At 33.7% G+C, this 24,020-nt stretch overlaps 2 protein-coding genes across 3 annotated transcripts in view; one reads left to right on the forward strand and one right to left on the reverse strand.

Annotated features, from left to right (window-relative positions):
* Positions 1–1,137: 1,137 nt before the first annotated feature.
* Positions 1,138–10,995, reverse strand: LOC143223528 (uncharacterized). Its single transcript, XM_076451608.1, has 7 exons — positions 10,845–10,995; positions 9,655–9,816; positions 7,689–7,988; positions 6,858–7,190; positions 5,218–5,553; positions 2,754–3,095; positions 1,138–2,423 (listed from the first exon to the last, which is right to left on the reverse strand). Exons 1-7 carry the CDS (start codon positions 10,854–10,856, stop codon positions 2,025–2,027), a joined length of 1,884 nt encoding a protein of 627 aa, XP_076307723.1. The 5' UTR covers positions 10,857–10,995; the 3' UTR covers positions 1,138–2,024.
* An 8,379-nt stretch (positions 10,996–19,374) lies between these two features.
* Positions 19,375–24,020, forward strand: part of LOC143224288 (adult-specific rigid cuticular protein 15.5-like) — a 48,268-nt gene continuing 43,622 nt past the window's right edge. For both annotated transcript variants that reach the window (XM_076452687.1, XM_076452686.1), the window contains exon 1: positions 19,375–19,558. The gene's annotated coding sequence lies outside the window, so the exon portion shown is untranslated. The remainder of the gene's footprint in view (positions 19,559–24,020) is intronic.

The following is a 24,020-nucleotide window of genomic DNA, read 5'->3' on the forward strand; positions in this document are numbered from 1 at the left end:
GTTTATTTTGGGTTTAAGTTGTTGTATAAGTAAGGCTTCTTTAATTTTGCGTTTGTTTATGTTTGTTTCCTTATTTAGTATTTGAGTGTTTTCTATGGTTATGTTGTGATTTTTTGACTTGCAGTGTTCGAAAACGTGAAGGTAACTTTTTATGTTCTTTGAATCTGGTTTCCATTTTTCTACTTGTTTCTCCAAACATTGCAAGTCAAAAAAACACAACATAACCATAGAAAACACTCAAATACTAAATAAGGAAACAAACATAAACAAACGCAAAATTAAATAAGCCTTACTTATACAACAACTTGAACCCAAAATAAACCAATATAAAGGAACGCCTTTATACCTATATTAATATAATAAAATAAATAAAATTATATATTCAAACATTTAACACCGCCCTCTAGATTCCGACACTCAGTTACACAACCCCTTTCAAACATGTGGTCAGCTTCTGGTCAGTTACCTCTTTCTTTGTGAACCTGACGATGACCGAAGAAGGTCGAAACGTTGTTCGCTCTTCTATGTAAAATATTTTCTCAACCCAAACGAGCCGTTTTTGAATGTATATACTGTTCGGTTTGAATTTCGCGCAAAGCTACATAAAGGCTATCTGCACTAGCCGTTCGTAATTTAGCAGTGTAAAACTACAGTGAAGACCAACCATCGCTTACTCTTTCGGCTACTCTTTTATCAACATATAGTGAGACTGACCGAAATATTACAACATCCCCATTGCTGAAAGGGGAAACATGTTTGGTGAGACAGAGTGAAAACCTAAAATTCTCCTATTGCGTCGTAACCATCTGGTTCTTCCGGACCTGTTACATGACGGACAAACGGATAGATACACATATTTTTGTACTTTATACACAAAGTTAGGACTTTTTTATTTTCTAATTTTGAAATTAAGTTTTAGCAAAATACAGTTACTTTACATTGCATTTATTTAAATGCTTTAAAATCATTGTTTTATAAATGTGCATCTTAATGTAATTCATGCCTTACAAAAAAAAAGAGAAAACAAAAACGATTTACTATGTTTAGATAATCAAAATCCGAAACTATTATAATAATGTAAGTACTTAAAACTAAATTTGGAAACCTGTAAACTTGTGAAAAGATAACAACCAAATATTTCTGGTTTTGCAAATGCTTCTGCTAAATCTTCTTTATTAGAACTTCATATTTATATATATATACACACACACAAATATAACCGGACTTTAACATAAAGAGGCGAAGCGAAATAGACACAAACATTGTTGATGGAAACCTAAACACCACAATATGTCTCAAACGGAGCAATATACACGCCGAGTTTAGAAATAAAAATTAGCATGAATAATGTTTAGTCAAATATCTTTTAAAATATACTTGCTAAAATGATTTTGAAATCGATATTTAATTGTTATTTGTCAAATTAAAAATCATTTTATGCCTTCAAGTTTAAAGATTATTATAATTATGTGCGTTGTGAGCGATTATTTGTCACACGTATTTCACTAGATAAGATCTTATTTGTATTTCCCATGAAACAAAATAGGTTTAAATGTAGACACCAAAGTACCCCAAATAGCCAAATAAAGTAGTTTGTATAGCTGCATAAATGGACACACAATGCACACGTTTCTTTTTATAATAAGCAGAAGCTTATTAATCTGCTAATCCGAGCGAAAGCTATCACATTTTGAAAAACAACAACAATAAAAGCTTACTAAATACGCTTTGACCATATATATATATACACACACATATAAGAGTATTATTAATATATGTTATGTAATATTTATTTTATACACGTGTCTTCCAAATAGAAACACCGAACAGCGATTAATTTTGAAACATTTACTCTTATGTTAATATACCTAAAGCGTTCAGTATCATTTCGATAACAACATGTTGTTTATTGAGAGGCAGCTGTGAATTTACTGATATGAGCTCAGAATTTCTATGTAGAAGACATAAAATAAATTGTCCGTTGTCGTTCCGGTAAAATATGCTTTAAAAGTATTAACTACTATTTATTGGTCTATGACAATAGATGTGGGATACCAGACGTAGTTGGCTAACTTTGCTGGCGATACAGGGGCGTGTTTTGCAGCTGCAAATAGTTCTTTGGCTGAGATAGGTCCTGGAGCAGGAGCAGGGACAGAGGCAGGAGCAGGAGCGGGTACAAAAACCTCAGATAGTGGCAAATACTTAACGTCAGCAGTATCTGCTCCAGGTTCCACACCTGGTTCATTGCTTTTTACAGATGCCAAAAAACCTGCACCATTGGCTGAATAGTCTACAATTCTCTGGTGTCCGCTTGGGTGTTTTAAGCTATAGGATCCTTTTACTTTAATACCAGCGTCTCCAGTTTCTGATCTGGAGCTGGATCCTTTTCCTGCATCGGCAGTATACATAAAGCTGAAAGGGCTCTGAAATTTAACAAGTATTGAAAAGAATGAAAAATAGTGAGAAGCATCCGAAAAATAACATTTCATTTGTAATTACTTATCTAAGAGAAATTAACATTACTTATACTAGTACAGAAACAAAATAAATACAAACTTTATTAAACATTTTTAATAGTATTAAAATTATAATATATCAAATTCATAAGAATTAAAGAATGAATACCAGATAGTTTGGCAACGATTCTTTTATTTGGACAGATATTTTTATAGAATTGAGACATACGATATTAACTTTAAATAAAGTTCAATGAAATGTCAAATTGAAAAACTGAAATATATGAAATAACTTACTATGTCACCTATCTGAGGAAGTGTAGCAGCAGGGGCAGGAGCAGCAGCAGGTGCAGCGGGGGCAGGAGCTGCAGGAGCAGCAGCAGGTATAGCTGCTACGCCAGGAATAGAAAGAATTTCCACATTATTTGGATTTGCTCCGGGCACTATACCAGGTTCGTTAGTCTGAATTTTTGCCATAAATCCCTCAGCTCCTGCAGTGTAGTCCACAATCCTCTTTCGTCCATCTTCGTCATCCAAGGAGTAAGTTCCTTTCACTTTTCCACTGGTGTCTCCACTTTCAGACCTGGAACTGGACCCAGCTCCAGCAGCAGCGGTATACATGAAGGAAAAGGGAGACGGCTGGAAAAAATTAATAATATTGTGTACACTCAATATGTAGGAATGGCCATAGTACTTAAAAGGCATAATACAAACATGCTAAAAATAAAGAATGACAAAAGAGTTTTACTTTAAAACTGTGATTATTACTCACTTTCATTTGTTTTCCCACCCAACAAGTCCCAAAACAAAGCCAGAAACCATCACAAAGATATCAAACCATAAATTAGCCAAACCACCAATCCGTCCATCAGTTTTCTTGTTTCAGTTGAGATAACTCTACAACTAATTTATTTACCGTAATTTAAACCTAAATACACTATATTTGTTTCTAGGCAGTGCAAGATGTCATCGCTTAGTTGTAACGGTATGCAGTAATAAAAAATATTAATAATTATATTGCAAATGATGTTATTATTAAGGCTTGAAGTTAGCTTTCTTATAGAAACATCCCCCGCTGAGACAGCGGTAAGTCTTCGGACTTACAACGTTAAAATTAAGGGTTCGATTGTCCTCGGTGGACAGCAGATAATTTGATGTGGCTTTCCTTCAATACGAATACTCTGAACAATACATATTCTTGAAGAATCAACTGGTGTTTCTTTAAAGAAATTAAGTATGTAATGAAACAGAAATTACCAGACAATAATAGATTAGCATTAGATGACTGTAGCATGCAAAATACTCATTGCTTTGTACATAATACAACTGATGTCTTTGGGAAGCCAACCCATATATTATGTTTGATATGAAGGAGTAAAAGAATCATTACACATAATATTTTTACTGACATAAATATTAAATACATTCATAAAACCCACTACCTTTGTATCAAAAGAGAAAAAAACTCACATAACAAGTAGTAAAATACATTTAATAAGTGTAAACTGATATAAAGTTTTAAATAGAATGCAAACAAAAATGTGGGGATGATACACCTATACATAGGTCACTCTAAGATAACTTTCAATATTAAAATTTAATGTTACACTGTAAAATGCATTGTTAACCTTAATATTACTGTAGTTAGAAGTTATATATATTTTGACTATTGGTACTCAGTTTGTATATCATAAAGTCATGGTCATGTGAGGTTTGCCATCTATGTAATATAAATAAGATCCTGGGACTAACAAACAAGGAAATCAAATAGTGTCAAAAATGTGTGTGGATTATTATTAGTTATTATAGCATCTAGCTACAAAATTGGTCGAAATGAACGATCTCGTTACCATTTTATACTCGAGCGTTTTACGGTGTAACTTTAAATTTTGTTATTGAAAGAGGTGTAAGGATGATCTATTTATAATTGTATCATCCATTAATTTTTGTTTTTCTTCTCTCACTACCATCCTTACATAATTTTACATTTACAAAATGTTTTTATTGCTTGTTAGTAATTCTAATCCATAGAAATAAAATGTTCTAATTCACTATTTTTATCATCTTTCTCTTTCTTCTCTTTTAATTCTTTAACTGTCAGAAATACATGCAAATATTTTCTAATAATAATTTAAATCGTGACGTTTACGATAGTATTACATCTACTAAACGCGAGAAATATGGATTTACTTTTGATTTACAAAGGTTCCTTAATTTATCCAGTTTCTGTGGTAGAAAAAGAATATGGGAAGTTACATTATGTTTATACACATAAACAGAAAATAACATGACAATATTCAGTTTTTGTACAATAATTTTAATGGCATTTTTAGATGATTGTTTGTTTGTTTGTTTTTAATTTTGCGCAAAGCTACACGAGAGCAAAATGTGCTAATCATCCCTAATTTAGCAGTGCAAGGCAAGAGGGAAGGTCATCATTACCCACCACCAACTTTGGGCTACTCCTTAACCAAGTACTAGTGGGATTGATCGTCACACTATAATTTCCCTACGGCAGAAAGGATGAGCATGTTTGGTGTGACTGTAATTCGAACCCGCGATTCTCAGATTACGTGTCGAACGCCCGAGCCATCTGACTATACCGGTACTTTCTTGTACAATGAAAACATATTTTAATAAATATTTCTAGAGTCAGTCTCTCATACCGTTATTTATTTGTCAAATTTCTGATAATCGTTATTTTAAAAAAAGCATGACTAAATTTATTCTCAAACTCTAAAATAAAGTAAACATTATTTACCGGACCAAAAACTTCAGCAGTAAGAGCAGGGGCAGGAGCAGCAGCAGGTGCAGAAGGGGCAGGAGCAGCAGCAGCAGCAGGTATAGCTGCTACGCCAGGAATAGAAAGAATTTCCACATTATTTGGATTTGCTCCAGGTACTATACCAGGTTCGTTAGTATGAATTTTTGCCATAAATCCCTCAGCTCCTGCAGTGTAGTCCACAATCCTCTTTCGTCCATCTTCGTCATCCAATGAATAGGTTCCTTTCACGTTTCCACTGGTGTCTCCACTTTCAGACCTGGAACTGGATCCAGTTCCTGCAGCAGCGGTGTACATAAAATCAAATGGAGACGGCTGAAAAATAGTAATAACATTGTATTAAACTTTCAGAGTAAATTAAATGATAAAAGGTATTTATTATCTTATATGAATATGAAACTCATGTTTGAATATTTTTTGTAAAAAGATGAGATAACTGTAAGAAAAGTAAATTAATTACATTATCGATTACTAAAGAAAATACAATGTTTTAATTGTTTTTTATAATCTGGCTCTACATTTTTCCAGTTATATTACATAAACTGTCTGAAATTCACACAGATATTTGAAATAAAATCTCTGATTTTGGATCTTACTGTTAATTCTACGCACTACTCCAGTGTGATAGCGGTAAGTTCATGGACTTAGAGCGCTAAAATTGAGGGTTTTGTTCTAGAACTAAAAAAATTTACAAATAAAGAATAATATGGATTTGCTCTACAATAGAAGTCTGTTAGTTTATCCAGTGTTTCTTACAAGCTTGCTTCAGTAAGGACGGGTTCGCGCCCGCGTCGCGCTAAACATGCTCGCCCTCCCAGCCGTGGGGGTGTATAATGTGACGGTCAATCCCACTATTCGTTGGTAAAAGAGTAGCCCAAGAGTTGGCGGTGGGTGGTGATAACTAGCTGCCTTCCCTCTAGTCTTACACTGCTAAATTAGGGACGGCTAGCACAGATAGCCCTCGAGTAGCTTTGTGCGAAATTCCAAAACAAACAAACAAACAAACAAACAAGCTTCAGTAAGGAACTTGTGAAGTTATCTTATGCACCGATCCGGCATGGCCACGTGATTAAGGCACTAGAATTGGTAATCTGAGGATTGAGGTAACGAATTCTTGTTGCACTAAACATGCTCGTCCTTTCAGCCATGGAAGCGTTATAATGTGATGGTCAATCCCACTTTTTGTTGGTAAAAGAGTAGCCCAAGTCTTACACTTCTAAATTAGGGACGGCTAGCGCAGATAGCCCTTGAATAGCTTTGCGCGAAAAACAAACAAACTAGATGAGCTTGGATGATAGCGAAACGATCAGAGAAACGGTTCTTAGCTCATAACAGTACATAAGGGTCATGCAAAAAGCACTAGTATGTGCATTGTATTGAAGAAATGCCACAAATTAAATTGCAGAATATAGATTGTCCACAATATTCCTGTTGGACATTTACCTAATTAATATATCTCAGTTAGTATTAAATTAAAGTGAGAATAGATTCTTATGATAAGCACAATATGTAATATAAGCACAACAAAATGTCGTGGTGTTTACTAAAAGAAAACATAATTAAATTTATTCTTAAACTCTATAAAGGTAACAAAATATTAAGAAGGAAATATTACATACCGGACCAAATACTTCAGCAGTAAGAGCAGGGACAGCAGCAGGGGCAGAAGGGGCAGGAGCAGCAGGAGCAGCAGCAGGTATAGCTGCTACGCCAGGAATAGAAAGAATTTCCACATTATTTGGATTTGCTCCGGGTACAATACCAGGTTCGTTAGTCTGAATTTTTGCCATAAATCCCTCAGATCCTGCAGTGTAGTCCACAATCCTCTTTCGTCCATCTTCGTCATCCAAGGAGTAAGTTCCCTTCACGTTTCCACCGGTGTCTCCACTTTCAGACCTAGAACTGGACCCAGCTCCAGCAGCTGCGGTATACATGAAGGAAAAGGGAGACGGCTGGAAAACAAAATAACAAAAATAATAAAACCTGTCCTTTAATACGTGAAACGATCAAAATAGCCACAAGAAACAACCAATACATACACTAACCAATAAGGTATTTGTACAAAATAATTCAAGTTTTTACAAATAGGATATTATTTACATTAATTTCCCCTTTAAAGGTGCAATATAAATCCAGATATAGAACTTGCTATTTTTAAACTGTAGATACCGTCTTGTTTAAAAAATATCGAACAAATATTATCAATTATCCTTTAAACTAATTTCAATTGAAAATTAATTAATGTAATTATTTTTTGTGATCGACATTTTTGTGCATAACATCAAACTGTCTTTGTCAGAAATATACGTTTCAGTGCAATAATACAATATTCGTGTATAATATTTCTTCACTTTAAAACAAGTTAGGTTACTGTTAAGTATTTAAGTTCGTGAAACATCATTCATTTAACAGACTAATAAATAGGTACTACTGTAAATGAAGCTTCTTACTGGGGCTTGAGCGGGTCCTGCAGCTCCTTCAACAGTAACTTGAGGTATTGCAGCAGCTCCCTCAAGAGACAAAATTTTGACATCGGCTGGATTTTCACCAGGTTTTATCCCTTGCTCGTTGGTGTGGATGAGAGCTGAGAATCCTGTTTTGGAGGCAGTGTAATCAACTTTTCTCCGTTTTCCATCTTTGTGTGTCAAGCTATAAGATCCTGTCACTTTTCCAGATGATTGTCCACTCTCTGATCTTTGATGAGTTCCCTTTCCGGAAACAGCACTGTACATGAAGGAAAATGGGCTGGGCTGAAATGATCAAGGCAGTTCAACATTTCATGTTTTTAAATGCATATATAAAAATATCATTACATTATTTTGCTTTTAATTTCCCTGACAGTAAGCTACCAAAGTTCATAAACAAGTACGTTAGAAAGGCTTGCATACTGTGTTGTAAAAGACTATTTATGTGTTCGTGTTAATTGTTAAGTAAATCCATGGCTCAAAGTTCTTTAATTTCATATGAGAGCTCCAATGCAACATTCGAATTTAAATATTTGTTATGGTCTGCTTTTCAAAAGTTAATGGTCAATTTTGAAATAAATAAGTAAGTCAAACGTGAGAACCTTCTAATTCCTTTTATTACCCATTTATGGAACCTTTTACTGTTGCTTTCGAGAAAAGTTTTTAATCTATTATATTCTCTGAAGTACAAAGGTCTACGTGCTGAATTTCTAGTTATTTTGACGAAAATTATGTGAAAAGTTTAAAAATTGAGTGAACAAAGAGATAGTTTCAAAAATTCGTACAACTTATAATAATTTGATAAATATTTTATACAATTGAAAAAAGTTTTAACATACTGCAGGTTTCACAGTACACTAAGTTTCTTCGGTGGTTTATTAAAACGCCTGTGGTTCAGAAGAGTTCATGCTTCTAATATTTAAGGTTGGATCCCTATGATGTGCACAGCGAAGATAGCCATTGTGCAGCCTTTTATTTAAATTAAATTAATTTTTGTTTAAAAGGTGTTATATTAATGGAAAACCTGTATTCCCTGATATTTCTGAGTTCTTGGTTTTATATATTAGCAAATCAAATATATTTAAAAGATTTAAGTGCAAAATGAATCATTACCATTGATATTAAGATTCTTTTTGTTAGGTAAATCATATTAAAAATAGTAGAAAGTGATTTTGTTATGATACACATCAATTTAACGTTCAACAAACGTTACTTTCTAATTTCTTACGCTGTTTAAGTTTTGTATGTTTTTTTCTTTACTTAGCAGATAGAAACAAATAAATGTTTGTTGTTTTTATTTTTGCTACACGAGGGCTACCGCCAACTCTTGGGCTACTCTTTTACCAACAAACAGTGGGATTGAGGGATTGCTCGTTCATTACAACGCCACCAACGTAGAAAGGGCGAGCATGTTTCGTGTGACGTGGATTCGAACCTGCGACCCTCGTATCACGAGTGGAGTGCCTTAATCGCCTGGCCATCCTGTGCCATTTTTGTAAAGTCAAACAACGAAGACATTGGTATGAATTAATTTACAATGATGTCATAATTGTGTGGATTAATATGAATATTTTTAGAAAAATATTGGTACCTATACTATAGACAATGTAAAAGAAGACGAACATTAAAGTATAACAATAAGCCAGTTGAAGATATAAAATGCTACTTTAAACTAAAGTATTTGTATAAGGCATATTGACAATTAGTTTTTACTTTGAGTTAACATTGTTTATCTTTTGCTTTTAGTATTAAAATATATGTATTGTAGTAAAATTATCCGAGAAATTTAAATATTAAGATTACTTAAGAGTCAAGAATTCCTTGAACTAAAAGAAATCTTGATAAATAGAGGCAATATGTATTTGTGTAATTAATCTCTCCATCTACAACTGAGGAAATGACTTAAGTGAGAAAACAATAGAGAAAAAATTAACATAGTTTTTGTATTCACCTCTCCAACAGGGGCAGCTGGAGCAGGAGCAACAGGTGGTGCAACTGGTGGGGCAGCTGCGGGTTTGTACGCATGTGGCACCAGATGAAGGAATATAGGTGCACCACCTGGCGGAAACCCAGTGCTGGCGCCTAGCGCCAACATGGAACAGAAGAGAATTATCTAGAAAAAAATATCAAATAACTGTAACATTTCTCTTCTTGATTCATATTGGTTAAAATGTGATTTGTCTACACGATTATCCTTTTATAACTTCGTTATTTTTACATTTGTCGAAAATTTCTTAACGAATCAAAGCTTTGGAAGGTTATAACTTATTTATCTGTTGTTACTCTTCTTACAATTAAAGGATGGTGGTTATCTTAACGTCAATGTTTAATATGTGTGCCGAGTTAAACAAGAATAGCATTTTGGTGTTAGAATGTCGTTTATTTCTGGTATTAAAATATCTTAACGTCAAGTAAGCTGTAACTTAATAATGTTAACAGTCAATCATTTAGATCTTTTTATACAATGCACTTATTCATTTTTCTTGTTAAGAGAAAATATTAAACAGTATAATGTCAGCTATTTGTAATTTAAATCTGGTGTCTTAATGCTAAAGCCAGATTTTAAAATGTCTCTAATTATTCAATTACACAATTTTCCAAAATAAAAATTCGAGTATATGTTTTCTAACTATTAATATTTTCAGATCTTTGTTATTCTAATTAATCAGAATTAGTGTTTAAAAGGTTTTGGGTCAAATGTGCTAATCTACAAAGTGTACAATACTTCCTATTATGCACTAAATCTTTTTTTTTTCGTCTAATCATTTGACTCCAGAAATGTTGTCAGTTCTTTATCATTAACGCTAATAGCGAATATTACACATATTTTAATGTACCTCTTAATACTATTATTGAAATTCCAATACCGCTCAAAACAGCTCATAATATTCTGGAAATAATAGCATTCTCTATCTTATCAAGTAGGCAAAGGCTCATAATTACTTAAGTATTTAAGTTTATTGACAAGTCCTTGTAAGTTATGTTTGCCCAACCTAAACCACAGAGTAATAATATCTTAGGGTGAAAAATGGCGCAAAAATAGTTTGAATTTATCGATACCCACAAACCTGACTATAACAAACGCTTAACAGATGATTTAATAAACCAAGTTATATATATGTGTACAAATACTATACATACCCTAAAGACCATCCTGAGGTGTTCTACCTTTCTTTCTCTCCGGATGGCTGATGTCTTGCACACTCATACGTTGACTCCCTTTTATATACCTGGACAGTGCAACATCTTTGGTATACATAGAAGGACGACAAGGTTTTTTTTATTATTCCTGATGATGAGGATGATTTAATTTCCATAAGACTGTCTTTCGGCCAACAAGATGACGAGACCTTGAATGTAGTACATGATAGCTCATCCTCCTAGCTACCCGCAAGGTGTTCACGTGAAAGGTGACGTCGTCTCTTTCACCTTGTGTATACCTGATTTTCTTTACAACACCATATTTTTCCTTAATCTACTTTAATTCACTCGACTGTATTCTAAGACATTCTTCTACCTTTAACACTCCTACGAAAAGACGTTTCTAGTCCTGATTTCTCCAAGTCCGTTACCCTGGCTGTGGTTTCGCTAGATATTAGATAGGGACAGTGGAAATTTCGTTAATCCATTCAATAATGGATTTAAATGGCAATTTCATTTAAATACAAAATTATTAGCCTAATATTAATAACCTTTCAAGTTGCTCTGGGGCCTATTAGGCCCCACTTTTCGTAGGAGTGTTAATGCAGTGCTCTGATTTTATGTAGGGTTTAATCAGCTCCCCTACAAAAAGGCAAAGCTTCCTTCAATAGTAAATGCCATTACAGACCACTTCCGTTTTGCGAAAATTAGAATCCAATAGTAAAACTCGCATCTTGAATTCAAAACCCATATTAAAGACAAGATATATCTATGAATATATTTCGAAATATTAATCTTATCCTCTAGTTTCATAAACAACTTCCAGATGTCGTCTTTAATGTAATTATACGTTGTTAGTATTAGTATTGCTGCGCGGTCAGAACGTTGTTGTAAGAGACTATGCTTAACGCGATTTCAAATATACGATTCACTACACTAAAATTAATGAACAATTTATAGTAGACTACATTATGACCACATTTCTCCAGTCTTATTTCAGTCCCACAGTGGGTTAGTCATAATTTTACGAACTTAAAATGCTAAAGTCTGGGTCTCTATTACCCGCAGTGGACAAGGCGCAGATATTTATTCCACTGTGGAACTTCGCAATAAAACAAGAACCTGTGTTTTAATAAAGCAAATAATATACATAGAGCTAAAAAGTGTCTTGAACGATATACATTTTATTAACAAAATTTTATATTTGTCACTATCAGCTGGCAGTTAAGAAGATTTAGCTTTAAAATCTTTCTAAAAAATGCTTTCGCGCAATAAATTACTTGTATACAAAATATCAAATGTGTTTTAGTTAAAAGGAAACATCCTGACTTTAAACATTCTGTTTTCTAATTATCCAGTTTTGCTTATTCGTGAGAAGTCCTAGCAAAAACAATTTTCGAGAAAAATACCTGCGGACACTCTTCTCATAAGTATTTCCAGAATTATATTACAGTCAATAGCTACAAACACATTATTTAAGAAGTGAAGTAGACGTTAATTAGAATACAACATAGCATTCGTTATACATAGCTTAAATTTTGCAATGACTCCAAACAAACTTTAAATTAAGGTTTTGCTCGAGGCTATTGATTGTAATTCCAGAGTGACTTAGCAAAACAAGATATCATTTTGTTTTAAATGCGTTGTACTCTGCACGCAAACAAATCTACTTCGCATTAACACACATTTGAATTTTCATTAATCTCTGCCGCTGAAAATTAAGCATAAGAAGCAAGCTTTGTATTTTTCTAATTAATCAAATAAAAATAAGCACGCGGTAATCGAACTCAGTAAATACTAGACAGGTGGGAAATGAGGGATTACATTTAAACCATTAGTTTCTTTGCTCGAGTTTTGAATTCAGATTTGATTAAGTGGTGAAAGCGTCGGGCTGCGAGTCAAAAGATTCAAGATTTAAACCTACAGCACGCTAAGCTGTGAATACGTTATAAGAGTTACAATCAATTTGCTTATTTGGCTAAAAGAACTAGACAAAGCTTTTGTAGCGGCAGATGTTTAGTGACTCAAAATTAGAAACATATATAACAGATTCCTAGCGGTCTTCGACATGTTCGCTAAACTCAGATGCTCATAAAGTGTCGTTTTCGTTTACAATTCCAATGACATTTACCTGACTTTGTGTAATATCTATGTTCCTGTGTATTTCTCTCTATATATATATGGGGGGATAAACAGATGAGTTGAACAATTAGAGTGATTATAGGCATACAGTATATTAACAAATTGAGTGAAACTACTATGATATACGTTGTGCACACGTTGCGTTCATTTGTGTTGGTAATACTTTGTCCGCGGATGTTAGCGTTGTAAGACAGTAAAGTTAGCACTGTTCTCCCGCGGATTTAATACATCAGTTAGATATAATAAAATTTATTGTTTATTTAAGAATATTTAAATAAATATATATATATACACAGAGAGAGAGGTGTTGAATGAAATACAATATGATTTTTGTAATTTATTCAGTAATATTAATTTCTTACTCCTTGAGTAAACAATAAAGATTTAACATGACATAACATTGATAAAAGAACGTTGTCTACAATGATATTTTTTACCATTCGTCATCCAAAAGTTTTGTGTTTTTCTTTACTTATTGAAGATATGTTGACTGCAAAAACCTGCTTCAAAATTTAGTTTCAAGGGTTCAACATAGATGCTCGATAGCACTTAAATCTCTTTTTTAATTCATTTTAATTATTTAGTTTCTTAGAACCAATATACACCAAAAAAAGGACGAAAACAACATAGAAGCAAAGATTCATCTAGAGAAGTTTGTTTGTTTGTTTGGAAATTTCGCACAAAGCTACTCGAGGGCTATCTGTGCTAGCCGTCCCTAATTTAGCAGTGTAAGACTAGAGGGAAGGCAGCCAGTCATCACCACCCACCGCCAACTCTTGGGCTACTCTTTACCAACGAATAGTGGGATTGACCGTCACATTATACACCCCCACGGCTGGGAGGGCGAGCATGTTTGGCGCGACGCGGGCGCGAACCCGCGAATTACGAGTCGCACGCCTTACGCGCTAGGCCATGCCGGGCCGTATATAGAGAAGTAGAGAAACTGAGGAACTTCTGGAAATGTAAAAACAAATCAATAATCTTATTATTAGTAATCAAAATAATGAATTGTAAAAGGAAAAGAAAGGGTTAAAATTAATCAAAAATTTGTTTTCAGTTTTTCCATCTCTGCATGAAATTCTATTTAGTTTCATTTCTTAGCGATTTTTTTTTTTTTTTTAAATTACGCACAAGGCTACTCGAGGGCTATCTGTGCTAGCCGTCCCTAATTTAGCAGGGTAAGACAAGAGGGAAGGCAGCTAGTCATCATCACCCACCGCCAACTCTTGGGCTACTCTTTTTACCAGGGCACGGCATGGCCAAGCGTGTTAAGGCGTGCGACTCGTAATCTGAGGGTCGCGGGTTCGCATCCCCGTCGCGCCAAACATGCTCGACCTCCCAGCCGTGAGGGCGTTATAATGTGACGGTCAATCCCACTATTCTTCGGTAAAAGATTAGTCCAAGAGTTGGCGGTGGGTGGTAATGACTAGCTGCTTTCCCTTTAGTCTTACACTGCTAAATTGGGGATGGCTAGCACAGATAGCCCTCGAGTAGCTTTGTGCGAAATTCAAACAAAAACAACACTCTTTTACCAACGAATAGTGGGATTGACTGTCACATTATAACGCCCTCACGGCTGAAAGAGCGAGCATGTGTGGTGCGACCCGGATTCGAACCCACGGATTATGAGTCGAATGCCTTAGCACGCTTGGCCATGCCGGGCATTTCTTACCTTAATATAATTTTAGCTCAATACATTTGTTGAAAGGTATTACCAGGCTGTTTCTTTCCTTAGACTACATATATATATATATATATATGATATATACGTGTGAATATATCTTAATTGACATTCAATACAATGCGATTTTAGAGAGTGTGACTTTGTGATGATACACATTGTTATCTAGATACAATAATTTGATAATTTAATGCTATAAATTGTTTCAATTTATCAAAAATATACTTTAATTATTTTGAAAAAGGATTTGATCTTTACAACCAAATAATGCGTTCTAAATCTTCCCATATTACTTTACATTGCTGAATGTATATTTTATTTAGAAACTTTTTTTACTTAATATTCTGTATAAAAATTCGTATTTGTAATCACCTATGTTTTATTGATTTCGTAATTATCAATGACGAATTGTATAATTTTAGAATATTCAAAGGTTTGAGTTCTAAATGTTTAACTTTGTGTTTCCAAAACGTATTATGAATTAATTAACATTCGTATTTTTCTTTTAAAACAGTTTATATTGCTTTGCCATCAAATGTTCATCCTCTTTCTCAAAAGAAATACAAGAAGATAAAGTTCAACTTCTCTTGTTATTTCTATTTTGAAATTTATTTCGTTGTTACGTATAATGTCCATAATGACCCAGTTAAACTAACAAAACATCTTTTCCAAATATATTTTGTATCTTAGTTCTAATACTTCTTATTTTCTTGTTATCATATTAGGTCATCTATTTTAGTATGATTCACTATTGGATGAAAGATAAAAGAGTTATGGCTATGTTATCTAATTATTATTTCAGTTTGATTTTAAGTTTATAACATTGACAGCCATAAAAATCGCCCATTTAAAACAACCTTCAATACGCCTGAATATTAACAATGACTGTTTCAAAGTATTAACTAAATAAAATCTAGAGTTTATTGAACTTATATACAATTTTAAGGAGTGAATCTTAATTTTACAACTTCAATGAATTTTCACCGAAGTAATTATGTAAGTTATTTTTCCAAACAAGCGTACAAAAAAATAATGAACATTATTGCTCTAATTCTTTAATAGAACTCTTCTGTTTGGAGTCCGAATGATTCCTTTCTAGTGCTGCAAACAACACTAATGTGTATGTATAAAATGGACGATGTGCTACTTTCACAATATTATTAGATTTCAGGGTAGGTTGTGTAGTAAAATCGAATCGGATATGCTTGTGCCCCACGCTTGACATTGCTGGCAAACAAAATATATAGTGTGTGAAAAGGAAAACAAAACAAACTACGATAAAAAATATTATACAAACGAGTGTGAATGGATATATACGTAATTTGGTTAGTTATAGTAATATAGAAAGTATGAATAGTATAAATACATTGAAACCAGAAAGTCAAAACTACAAAAACTGATTTACTTAAAATAAAAAAAATATCCCTAGTTTGAATCAGATTCAGATAATTATGGTGATTTGTTAAAGTAGAAACAATCACCCCCACTGCCAACTCTTGGGCTACTTTTTTACCGAGGTGGGATTGACTGCAATTATAACGCCCTTACAGCTGAAAGCGCAATATTGGTGGGACGGTGGTTTGAACTCACGACTCTCAAACTGTGTGTAAAGCGCTCTATCCATCTGGCACAGAAAATGAAAACAAAGACAATGAAGAATAATTTAATATACGATCTACATACTGAAAGGAAGCAACATTACCTCTAGACTGGCTCATTAACAGTCACTTTGAAAACAAAGGCAATGAAGAATAATTTAATATACGATCTACATACTGAAAGGAAGCAACATTACCTCTAGACTGCACATTAACAGTCACTTTGAAAACAAAGACAATGAAGAATAATCTAATATACGATCTACATATTGAAAGGAAGCAATATTACCTCTAGACTGGCTCATTAACAATCGTTTTGAAACAATTTATCTAAATGATAAAATAATTGCGATTAGGACTTTAGAATAATGCAAATAAGTATATGTATGGATGTTAAGACAAACCATGTCCTTGTTTTAGATGACAGCCTTGTTTAAGTTTTCTTTGCATCAGCCAAGATGTTTGCAAGACGCTTGTCAAGAATCCAGTAACATTCAATGAAAATTAATGGGCAGTTGTGACAAGTCATGTTGGTGGTACTTCAAGGACTACAGAAAGCTTGTTAGTACCTGTTTCGTTTAAAAAAAACTACGGGTAAAACCCTGGGAAAGGTCTTGTTCGTTTGAGGAATCATTTCATATGTTTTGAAATTATCGTTCGCATTTTAATCCTACAGGATGTTAGCTCTCGTTAGTTAAATAAATAATATATCCTGGAGAAGATGGGGCTCTCATCTTAAAATCAAACAGTTTAGTACTATTCCACTTTATCGTAATTTACACATAAAACTTTAATGGCACGAATAAACTAATTGTTGTTTGTTGTTAGAGCAAACCTACTTTAAGCTATTTGTTGTGTCAACCGCGAGGAATCGAACCCCGGATTTTGGTATTGTAATTCCGAAGACTTAACTTTGTCCCATCAGGGGGACGGAAAACAACTAGCTTGACTACTTATAGAATCAAAACCTGTAAAGAATGAAACAACCTAAGAAACATGCTCAACCTTGCCAAATTAGACAGCAAATATAATTCTAATCACCATTTTCATCATACACACAATTATGTCTTATATACAATGGAGCACCTTAAATACGTTATGCTGTTAATAAGATAAACAGTATAGCTGATATTATTCATTAAGAACAAAAGTTTATGGAGGATTGGGTGTTGTTAAACAAACAGCTACAGAATGGACAAATTGTGCTCTGCCCAACAAGAGTATCGAAACCCATTTTTGGCGTCCTATGCATATATACTGAGACGCCGGGCGTAGTGTGGGAACTTATCAGGAAATAAATCAACATGGAAGGAAAAAAACTATGAAGAAAATATAAAGGTAATAGAGGGTGTGGCTTCTCCCGGTGTATTGCTCTTGAAATTATCTCTTACAATGATCTGATTTACTTCCTAATTACGTGCATATTTTCAAGATCAGTGCTATACTGAATCATTACCATGGATTAATTATACAATATCAATCATCTACATAAATTGTTATAGTTTCTTTGTTTAAGTACAAATCTTCAAAGTTGACTGTCTGCCCTGTGCCAAGAGCATGGCACGAACTTCGAATTCTAGCATAAGGTTCTCAATTTTAATTATCGTTGATAATTGGGAGGCGGGATATCGTAGAAAAGTCTTTTTAACATTTCTTCTTCAGCGATAATAATTTTTTGAAGCCGATAAAATTATGAATTGAATGATATGGAAAAAATGCATTTAATCTGGGGTAAATCTCTGTTTAGTTACTTTCGTATTTCAAAGAGTATGGATGATTAACTACATTATATTAATATGATTTTGAATATGTAAATAAGCAAATCACATGACCACCACAATAGAAATGAAGTTTCGACGGAACGGCATGTATCAGAACAACATTTTGAGATTATTTGGTGTTTCATAGGTTGTACGATGTCACGGAAAATTGATAGCTCTTGAAAAAGGTACGTTAACAACTCATTCTGACGCAAAATATTCATAAAGACGCGTTCATACTTATAATTTAGAGTTTTCAGGATGGAAATACCCACTGAGGCATTGGAAACAAAGAAATACGGATCATCTCGTATCACCAAGACTTGTAAAAAGTCTAACCTCAACCACGATAAGTGCGACATTTTGAAATACACGAGAATTAAAGAATACAAAGGACAGTGTCAAAAGATATTCACGTGTCTTAGGTACCAGTAGGCAACATAATCAAGATGATTCTCTGATTGAGAAAAACAGCAACAGCAAAGAAAATCACAACCCATGTCATATGTACAAAAGTTCCTTCTATAATATATCTATTTAACTACGGCACATCTCAAACAGCAGAAGAATGAAATGCGTATTCAAATCTATGGACGAAGATGTTTTGAATTTCTGTGTGACTGACTGTACTGTTGAGACGGACACTGGGAAATCATTATCCTTCTACACTAGATGGGTTATTGAAAGCAAGCAAAGGAGAATAGAGAGCTTTTGACGTAACAACTGTACAAAGGGTCTTTTCGAAATGAAAACTATGCTTCAGGACTATTATCCAGATGCTCAGTAGTCAGATAGAGCGTAACCATGGCGTAGTGCAGCTCCAAGATTGTTTTAATACAACATAATATACATCTGTGTTCGTTAAAGCTTCGAAAGAAAAAAGAAGCAGTTGACTTCAATCTATAAATTATACACATTTCAATAATTATTCCACACGTTGTTTTACAAAACCGATAACTAAAATTCTACAGTACTGTGTTGCTATGGATATATGTATGTTGATCCAAAATTCGTTAATATACTTTATTTATCGAACTAAAAGTTTGAAATATGAAAATTCCTATTCATATAAAATAACTTATAAGGATAAAGTAATGTAGGGTAGAATAAAACTATTCTGATATCCAGGTATTTAAAAGCTGTCGTTGTTGAACAGTATCATATATATACACACTGATTTACGTTCTTGGTACGTCTGGGGTAAGGCAGAAAAACGGTATGTTTCTCAATTAACTGAAACGCAATGTGAGCCCTGAAAGAAATTCCTGTTCTCAAGGGCACTTGCAATTGGATAAAGCGCCCTAAAAACCCTGAGAATTAGTGGAGCAAGGTGAAATATAGGCAGGTTTATACGAGTTTTACTATCAATGTGGTTGTTGACTTATTTATAGCCTTCCTTCCCTTGCTGTGCAAGATGAATGTGTAACGAGAATATCCACGTGACTTCAACTGGAGATCCGCACGAGAGGCTTCTGAATTCATGCAACACGGGAACTGTCTTAACCTATCAAATCGTCTCTTGATGTAACAGCGGTAAGTTTACGTGCTTACAATGATAAAATTCAAAGTTCGATATCCGTGGTTGACGAAGCAGATTGCCCGTGGCTAAAACAAACAAGACGAATCTTATAAAATCGTAGAAACACGTTTGAGTCCGAATCAAACGTTCTTTCTGTCTGTCACTCGGAGCTTAAATTAAAATATATGATTACGTGAACACTAGTAAAGCTGGCAAAACTTCTGAAGTGTTAGTGATAACGATACAATAATAGCGGGAAAAAAACAATCAAGGATTAAGACTAGATAGATTTTCAATTGTTACGAACTTTGGTTAACGCTACCAAAAACAAGAAGTAAAAACCTTCTCAGTAAACCGATATTAACCTGATTGGTATTTAAAACTATGTTGTAAAATTAGAGGATAAAGAATATGGGACGTAACTGGTTCAGCAAGTGTGTCCTCGAATTCAGGATAAGTAGCTTTCATGTTGGGGTATTCATTTAGAAAATAAAGAGCAATCACTTTAACCATATATAGTTTAGAAGTTGGTGTGACTTAATTTCAAGAAACGTGAGCTACTCCACGGTTGGGTTGTATAGTAAGAAAACTTTATTAATTACTGGTATAAGGCTACGAATTCAAGACGGGTGCTTAAGTAAAGGCTGTAATAAAACATAAGTAAAATGTGCCTAGATTTCCGAATTTCAACACCTTCATATACATAACTTGCACGTTTCTTATTCTAGACTTTTACTGTAATTAAAAAAATAATAATAAAACTCAGGTCTTAAACGTTTTCAAGTGCAAAATTCGTTTGAGAGCAGTCAAATTTTTATTTTGTATTCATAACGTACTGATTAGGTTAGCAGCTTCTTTCACTTCCGAATATGATTTGTTTTTCTCATTCTCTTTATGAACGGTAAAGTTTTCGCTATTTAACTCGAGATAATTAATTGCATGAATGAAGCGATTTTTAAAATTTCGAAAAGTCTTAATGCATGAGCGTATAAAAATTAAGAAAAAAAATTCCTTTTCGATAGGAAAGTTTTCAACATATTGTTAACGTTTGCACTATGAACAATAAAGTAAGTGTTGAAATATTTTATTTTTTAAATCAAATTTTTATAAATATTTTTCAACGAAGCAAACTTTCAGATTTTAGATAAAGAATAACAAATATTACGTAAAATATTATTCAATTTTTCATACACGTTAGAGCTTTTGGTTTTTAATTTCACGCAAAGCTATACGAGGGCTATCTGCGCTAGCCGTCTCTAATTCAGCAGTGTAATATTTTTATAGTACTCTTGGGCTACTCTTTTACCAACGAATAGTGGGATTGATCGTCACATTATAACGCCCCCACGACTGAAAGGCGAGCATGTTTGGCGCGACGGGGATGCGAACCCGCTACCCTCAGATTAGGAGTCGCACGCCTTAACACGCTTGGTCATGCCGGGCTGTCCTCTAAAGGAAGTACAATATTGTTTAATTTTTTGCAGTAGCAGACCCCACTGAGAACTGCAGCATTGTTTACTCCTACAGTACCATATCTCTTAAGGTTTGGTATTTGCACAGCTTTCAATTAGTGTTCAAGATAATTGTAAGATAAAACACTTTCACATTAAACCAGAATGATTTCAGTTTGCTCGTAAGTCAAAACTGCGAGATTGAAAACCCAGTTGGTGAAGAACAATAAACGCAATAACAACGGTTAATGGAAACATGCGTTGTTGGAAAGTGAAAACGAAAAGAAATACAAACAAAAATCTCTCATGAAGTAAGAAGATTTTTTTTTATTTAACAGGATATCCGGAAACGATATTAAACAAAATATTATTAAAAACTGAAAGGACAATATATTTTGTGACTATACCTTACATGATTCTCATGTTGAACAGTATGAATAAACACAGAATATAGTAGACAGACTTTGGAGACTACTTCGATTCTGATTCTGCAAATAACCTTCAAAAATTTGCTGAGTTGCAAAGAAGTGTCACTTCGACTAGTTAATTTAATCACATTTAGGGAAACCTGCATAAGGACGGCTCTACTTTCTCACGTGAATGTTGGGTCACCATCCTCACAAAGTAAGCTTGCTGGATACCAAAGCCTGATCTAGACTGTTGAGAAAATATAAACTATATATAACGACAACACCTGATTCTTCTTGTTAAAATAGGTATCCACTCCTCTGAATTAACACCCTAATATTTCTCAAATAAACACGTATTAAAGTAGTATCCGAAAAACTGATTGATACTTAGTGACAAAATATATTAATTAATTAGCAGTTGGAATTAGGTGATATCGAGAGGAATACTTTCTGTGAAAATTACTATTTTATTATTTAAGTAAAAAATAAAACACAGATATAACTATAAGTTTATTACTAGTTCTTGGTACTTCTTTAACAGTTGGGAATTTTGTTGATAGTTGTTTGTATGTACTTTGCTAACTTATTAAGACATCAACTTTTATTCTGTTTTGTATGAACATAATTAACATGAAAATTTTCCACAATAAATTATTCCCAAAAAAATCTCGCTACTTAAATCTTTTTATGTTATACTTTAACTTCAAAAACAGTTCTTGAAAACAAGACAACTTTTCCAAGACAACAAAATCAATGGGTATGTCTAAATGTATATTTTCTTTCAAAATAGAAAACTCGTCCACAAGAAAAAAACAAGTAAATTGTTTTGAATTTCGCGCAAAACTACACGAGAGCTATCTGCTTTAGCCGTCCCTAATTCAGCAGTGTACGACTAGAGGAAGGCAGCTAGTCATCACCACCCACTGCCAAATTTTGTTACTCTTTTACCAACGAATAGTGGGATTGAACGAAACATTATAACGCACCCACGGCTGAAAGGACCAATATGTTTGATGTGTTAGGCCTGAGTAGTTAGCTCAAATTTAGACCTTGTTTTAATTAATTTTGTGAGTGTGTTATCATATTCCTTCTAGTGAAATACCTAATAGAACTAAACGTGCGCGATTTTATGCGCAGTCAATTTTCCTGTAGCTATATGGAAAAAACCAGCGCTCATTATATTCTGGCAAATACGATATATAAAATCTTGCTCATTTAATTCAATCAGTAGGTAAAAATTTCAACGCCAAATGAGTCAGTCAGTCATTTTAACCATTTATTAAATATTAGTAGAAAATATCAAATTCACCCTTTAGAAACTATTTCGTTAGAAAACATAACACACCTATGTGCACAATACCATAACGGTTTTTTTTTATAAAGTAATTTAATTCAATGGTGTAGGTGTTCCAATACATGTGAATTATTATCGCAACCATACGTCATCTCTTCGTTTTGATGGGAGTTATCAATCCCAGTATTTAATTTAACCCACTTACTAGGTGGCCTTGTTATAACTAGCTCATCCTCGCCCAGATAAAATCAATATTTTCACACCCTAGGGTTATCTTACCTGGTAGTGAATGTGCACTGAATTAACTATCTTAGAAAGTTTTCGCGAAGTTAAAAAAAAATAGTAACTGATAAATAAAATGTGATAAGTTCACTCGGACTCAGGTTAACACTTCTTAATCCAGCATTTATTTGAAAGGCGACAAATATCGATTAATGTTTTACTGGCAAAACCTATCAAAAGTGACTTCACGAGTTATACTTAAGTGGATAGTTCAAATTTGGACTTTGTTTTAATGTGACGGTCAATCCCACTATTCGTTGGTAAAAGAGTAGCCCAAGAGTTGGCGGTGGGTGGTGATGACTAGCTACCTTCCCTCTAGTCTTACACTGCTAAATTAGGGACGGCTAGAGCAGATAGCCCTCGAGTAGCATTGCGCAAAATTCAGAACTTCGGATGTTCAATGAAGGAAATCCGAGGTAGCGACGAGTCTAACGATGACGAAGATTTACGTGACGATGAATGATTAGCTAAGTGTTTTATCACGTATAAAATTATCGATACATTTTAAAAATTGACAGTTATAAAATATTCTATGTAATATTTAAAAAAAAAATAATACGTCGATAATTGTTTACAGTATTTAGAAACTATTCAGAACATTTTGTAAAACTGATGGAAAAAAATATTGACTTTAACATTTCAAAATTGGATGCTCATTATATTCGAGCAAATAAGGTGCTAAACTTTCTTGTTATAATGTGTTCCAGTTGTGAAACAGACAGCTGATTACGCGTAAATAATTTACCGTCAAAATTATTGTAATCTAAGGTGGTATATATATATATCCTGTTCGCAAATGCAGAATGTAAGCAATATAAACTATACACGCACTGTAATAGATTTTACCAGCATGCATGTAGTTCCACGGTAATAGTATATAATAATGAAGAAACTGCTCTGAAAAATAACTTGATAAAAATATATGCTACTTGAACGATCAAATGTCTTGAAGGTATTAAATTTCATCGTAAGTGCACCTATGAAGGTAACATTGGAATTACTGAATATCCCTTTACAAGGACTATGTCTGCAGTTGATG

Source organism: Tachypleus tridentatus, chromosome 8 (genome assembly GCF_004210375.1).
Source record: "Tachypleus tridentatus isolate NWPU-2018 chromosome 8, ASM421037v1, whole genome shotgun sequence".
Taxonomy (NCBI): domain Eukaryota; kingdom Metazoa; phylum Arthropoda; class Merostomata; order Xiphosura; family Limulidae; genus Tachypleus; species Tachypleus tridentatus.

Excerpts from the sequence above, each read along its gene's own strand:
- LOC143223528 (XM_076451608.1), bottom strand. Across the intron at positions 3,096-5,217 it reads CTGCTGAAGTTTTTGGTCCG|CCGTCTCCCTTTTCCTTCAT; the intron begins GTAAATAATGTT and ends AATTTTTTCCAG. Across the intron at positions 2,424-2,753 it reads TTCCTCAGATAGGTGACATA|AGCCCTTTCAGCTTTATGTA; the intron begins GTAAGTTATTTC and ends GTTAAATTTCAG.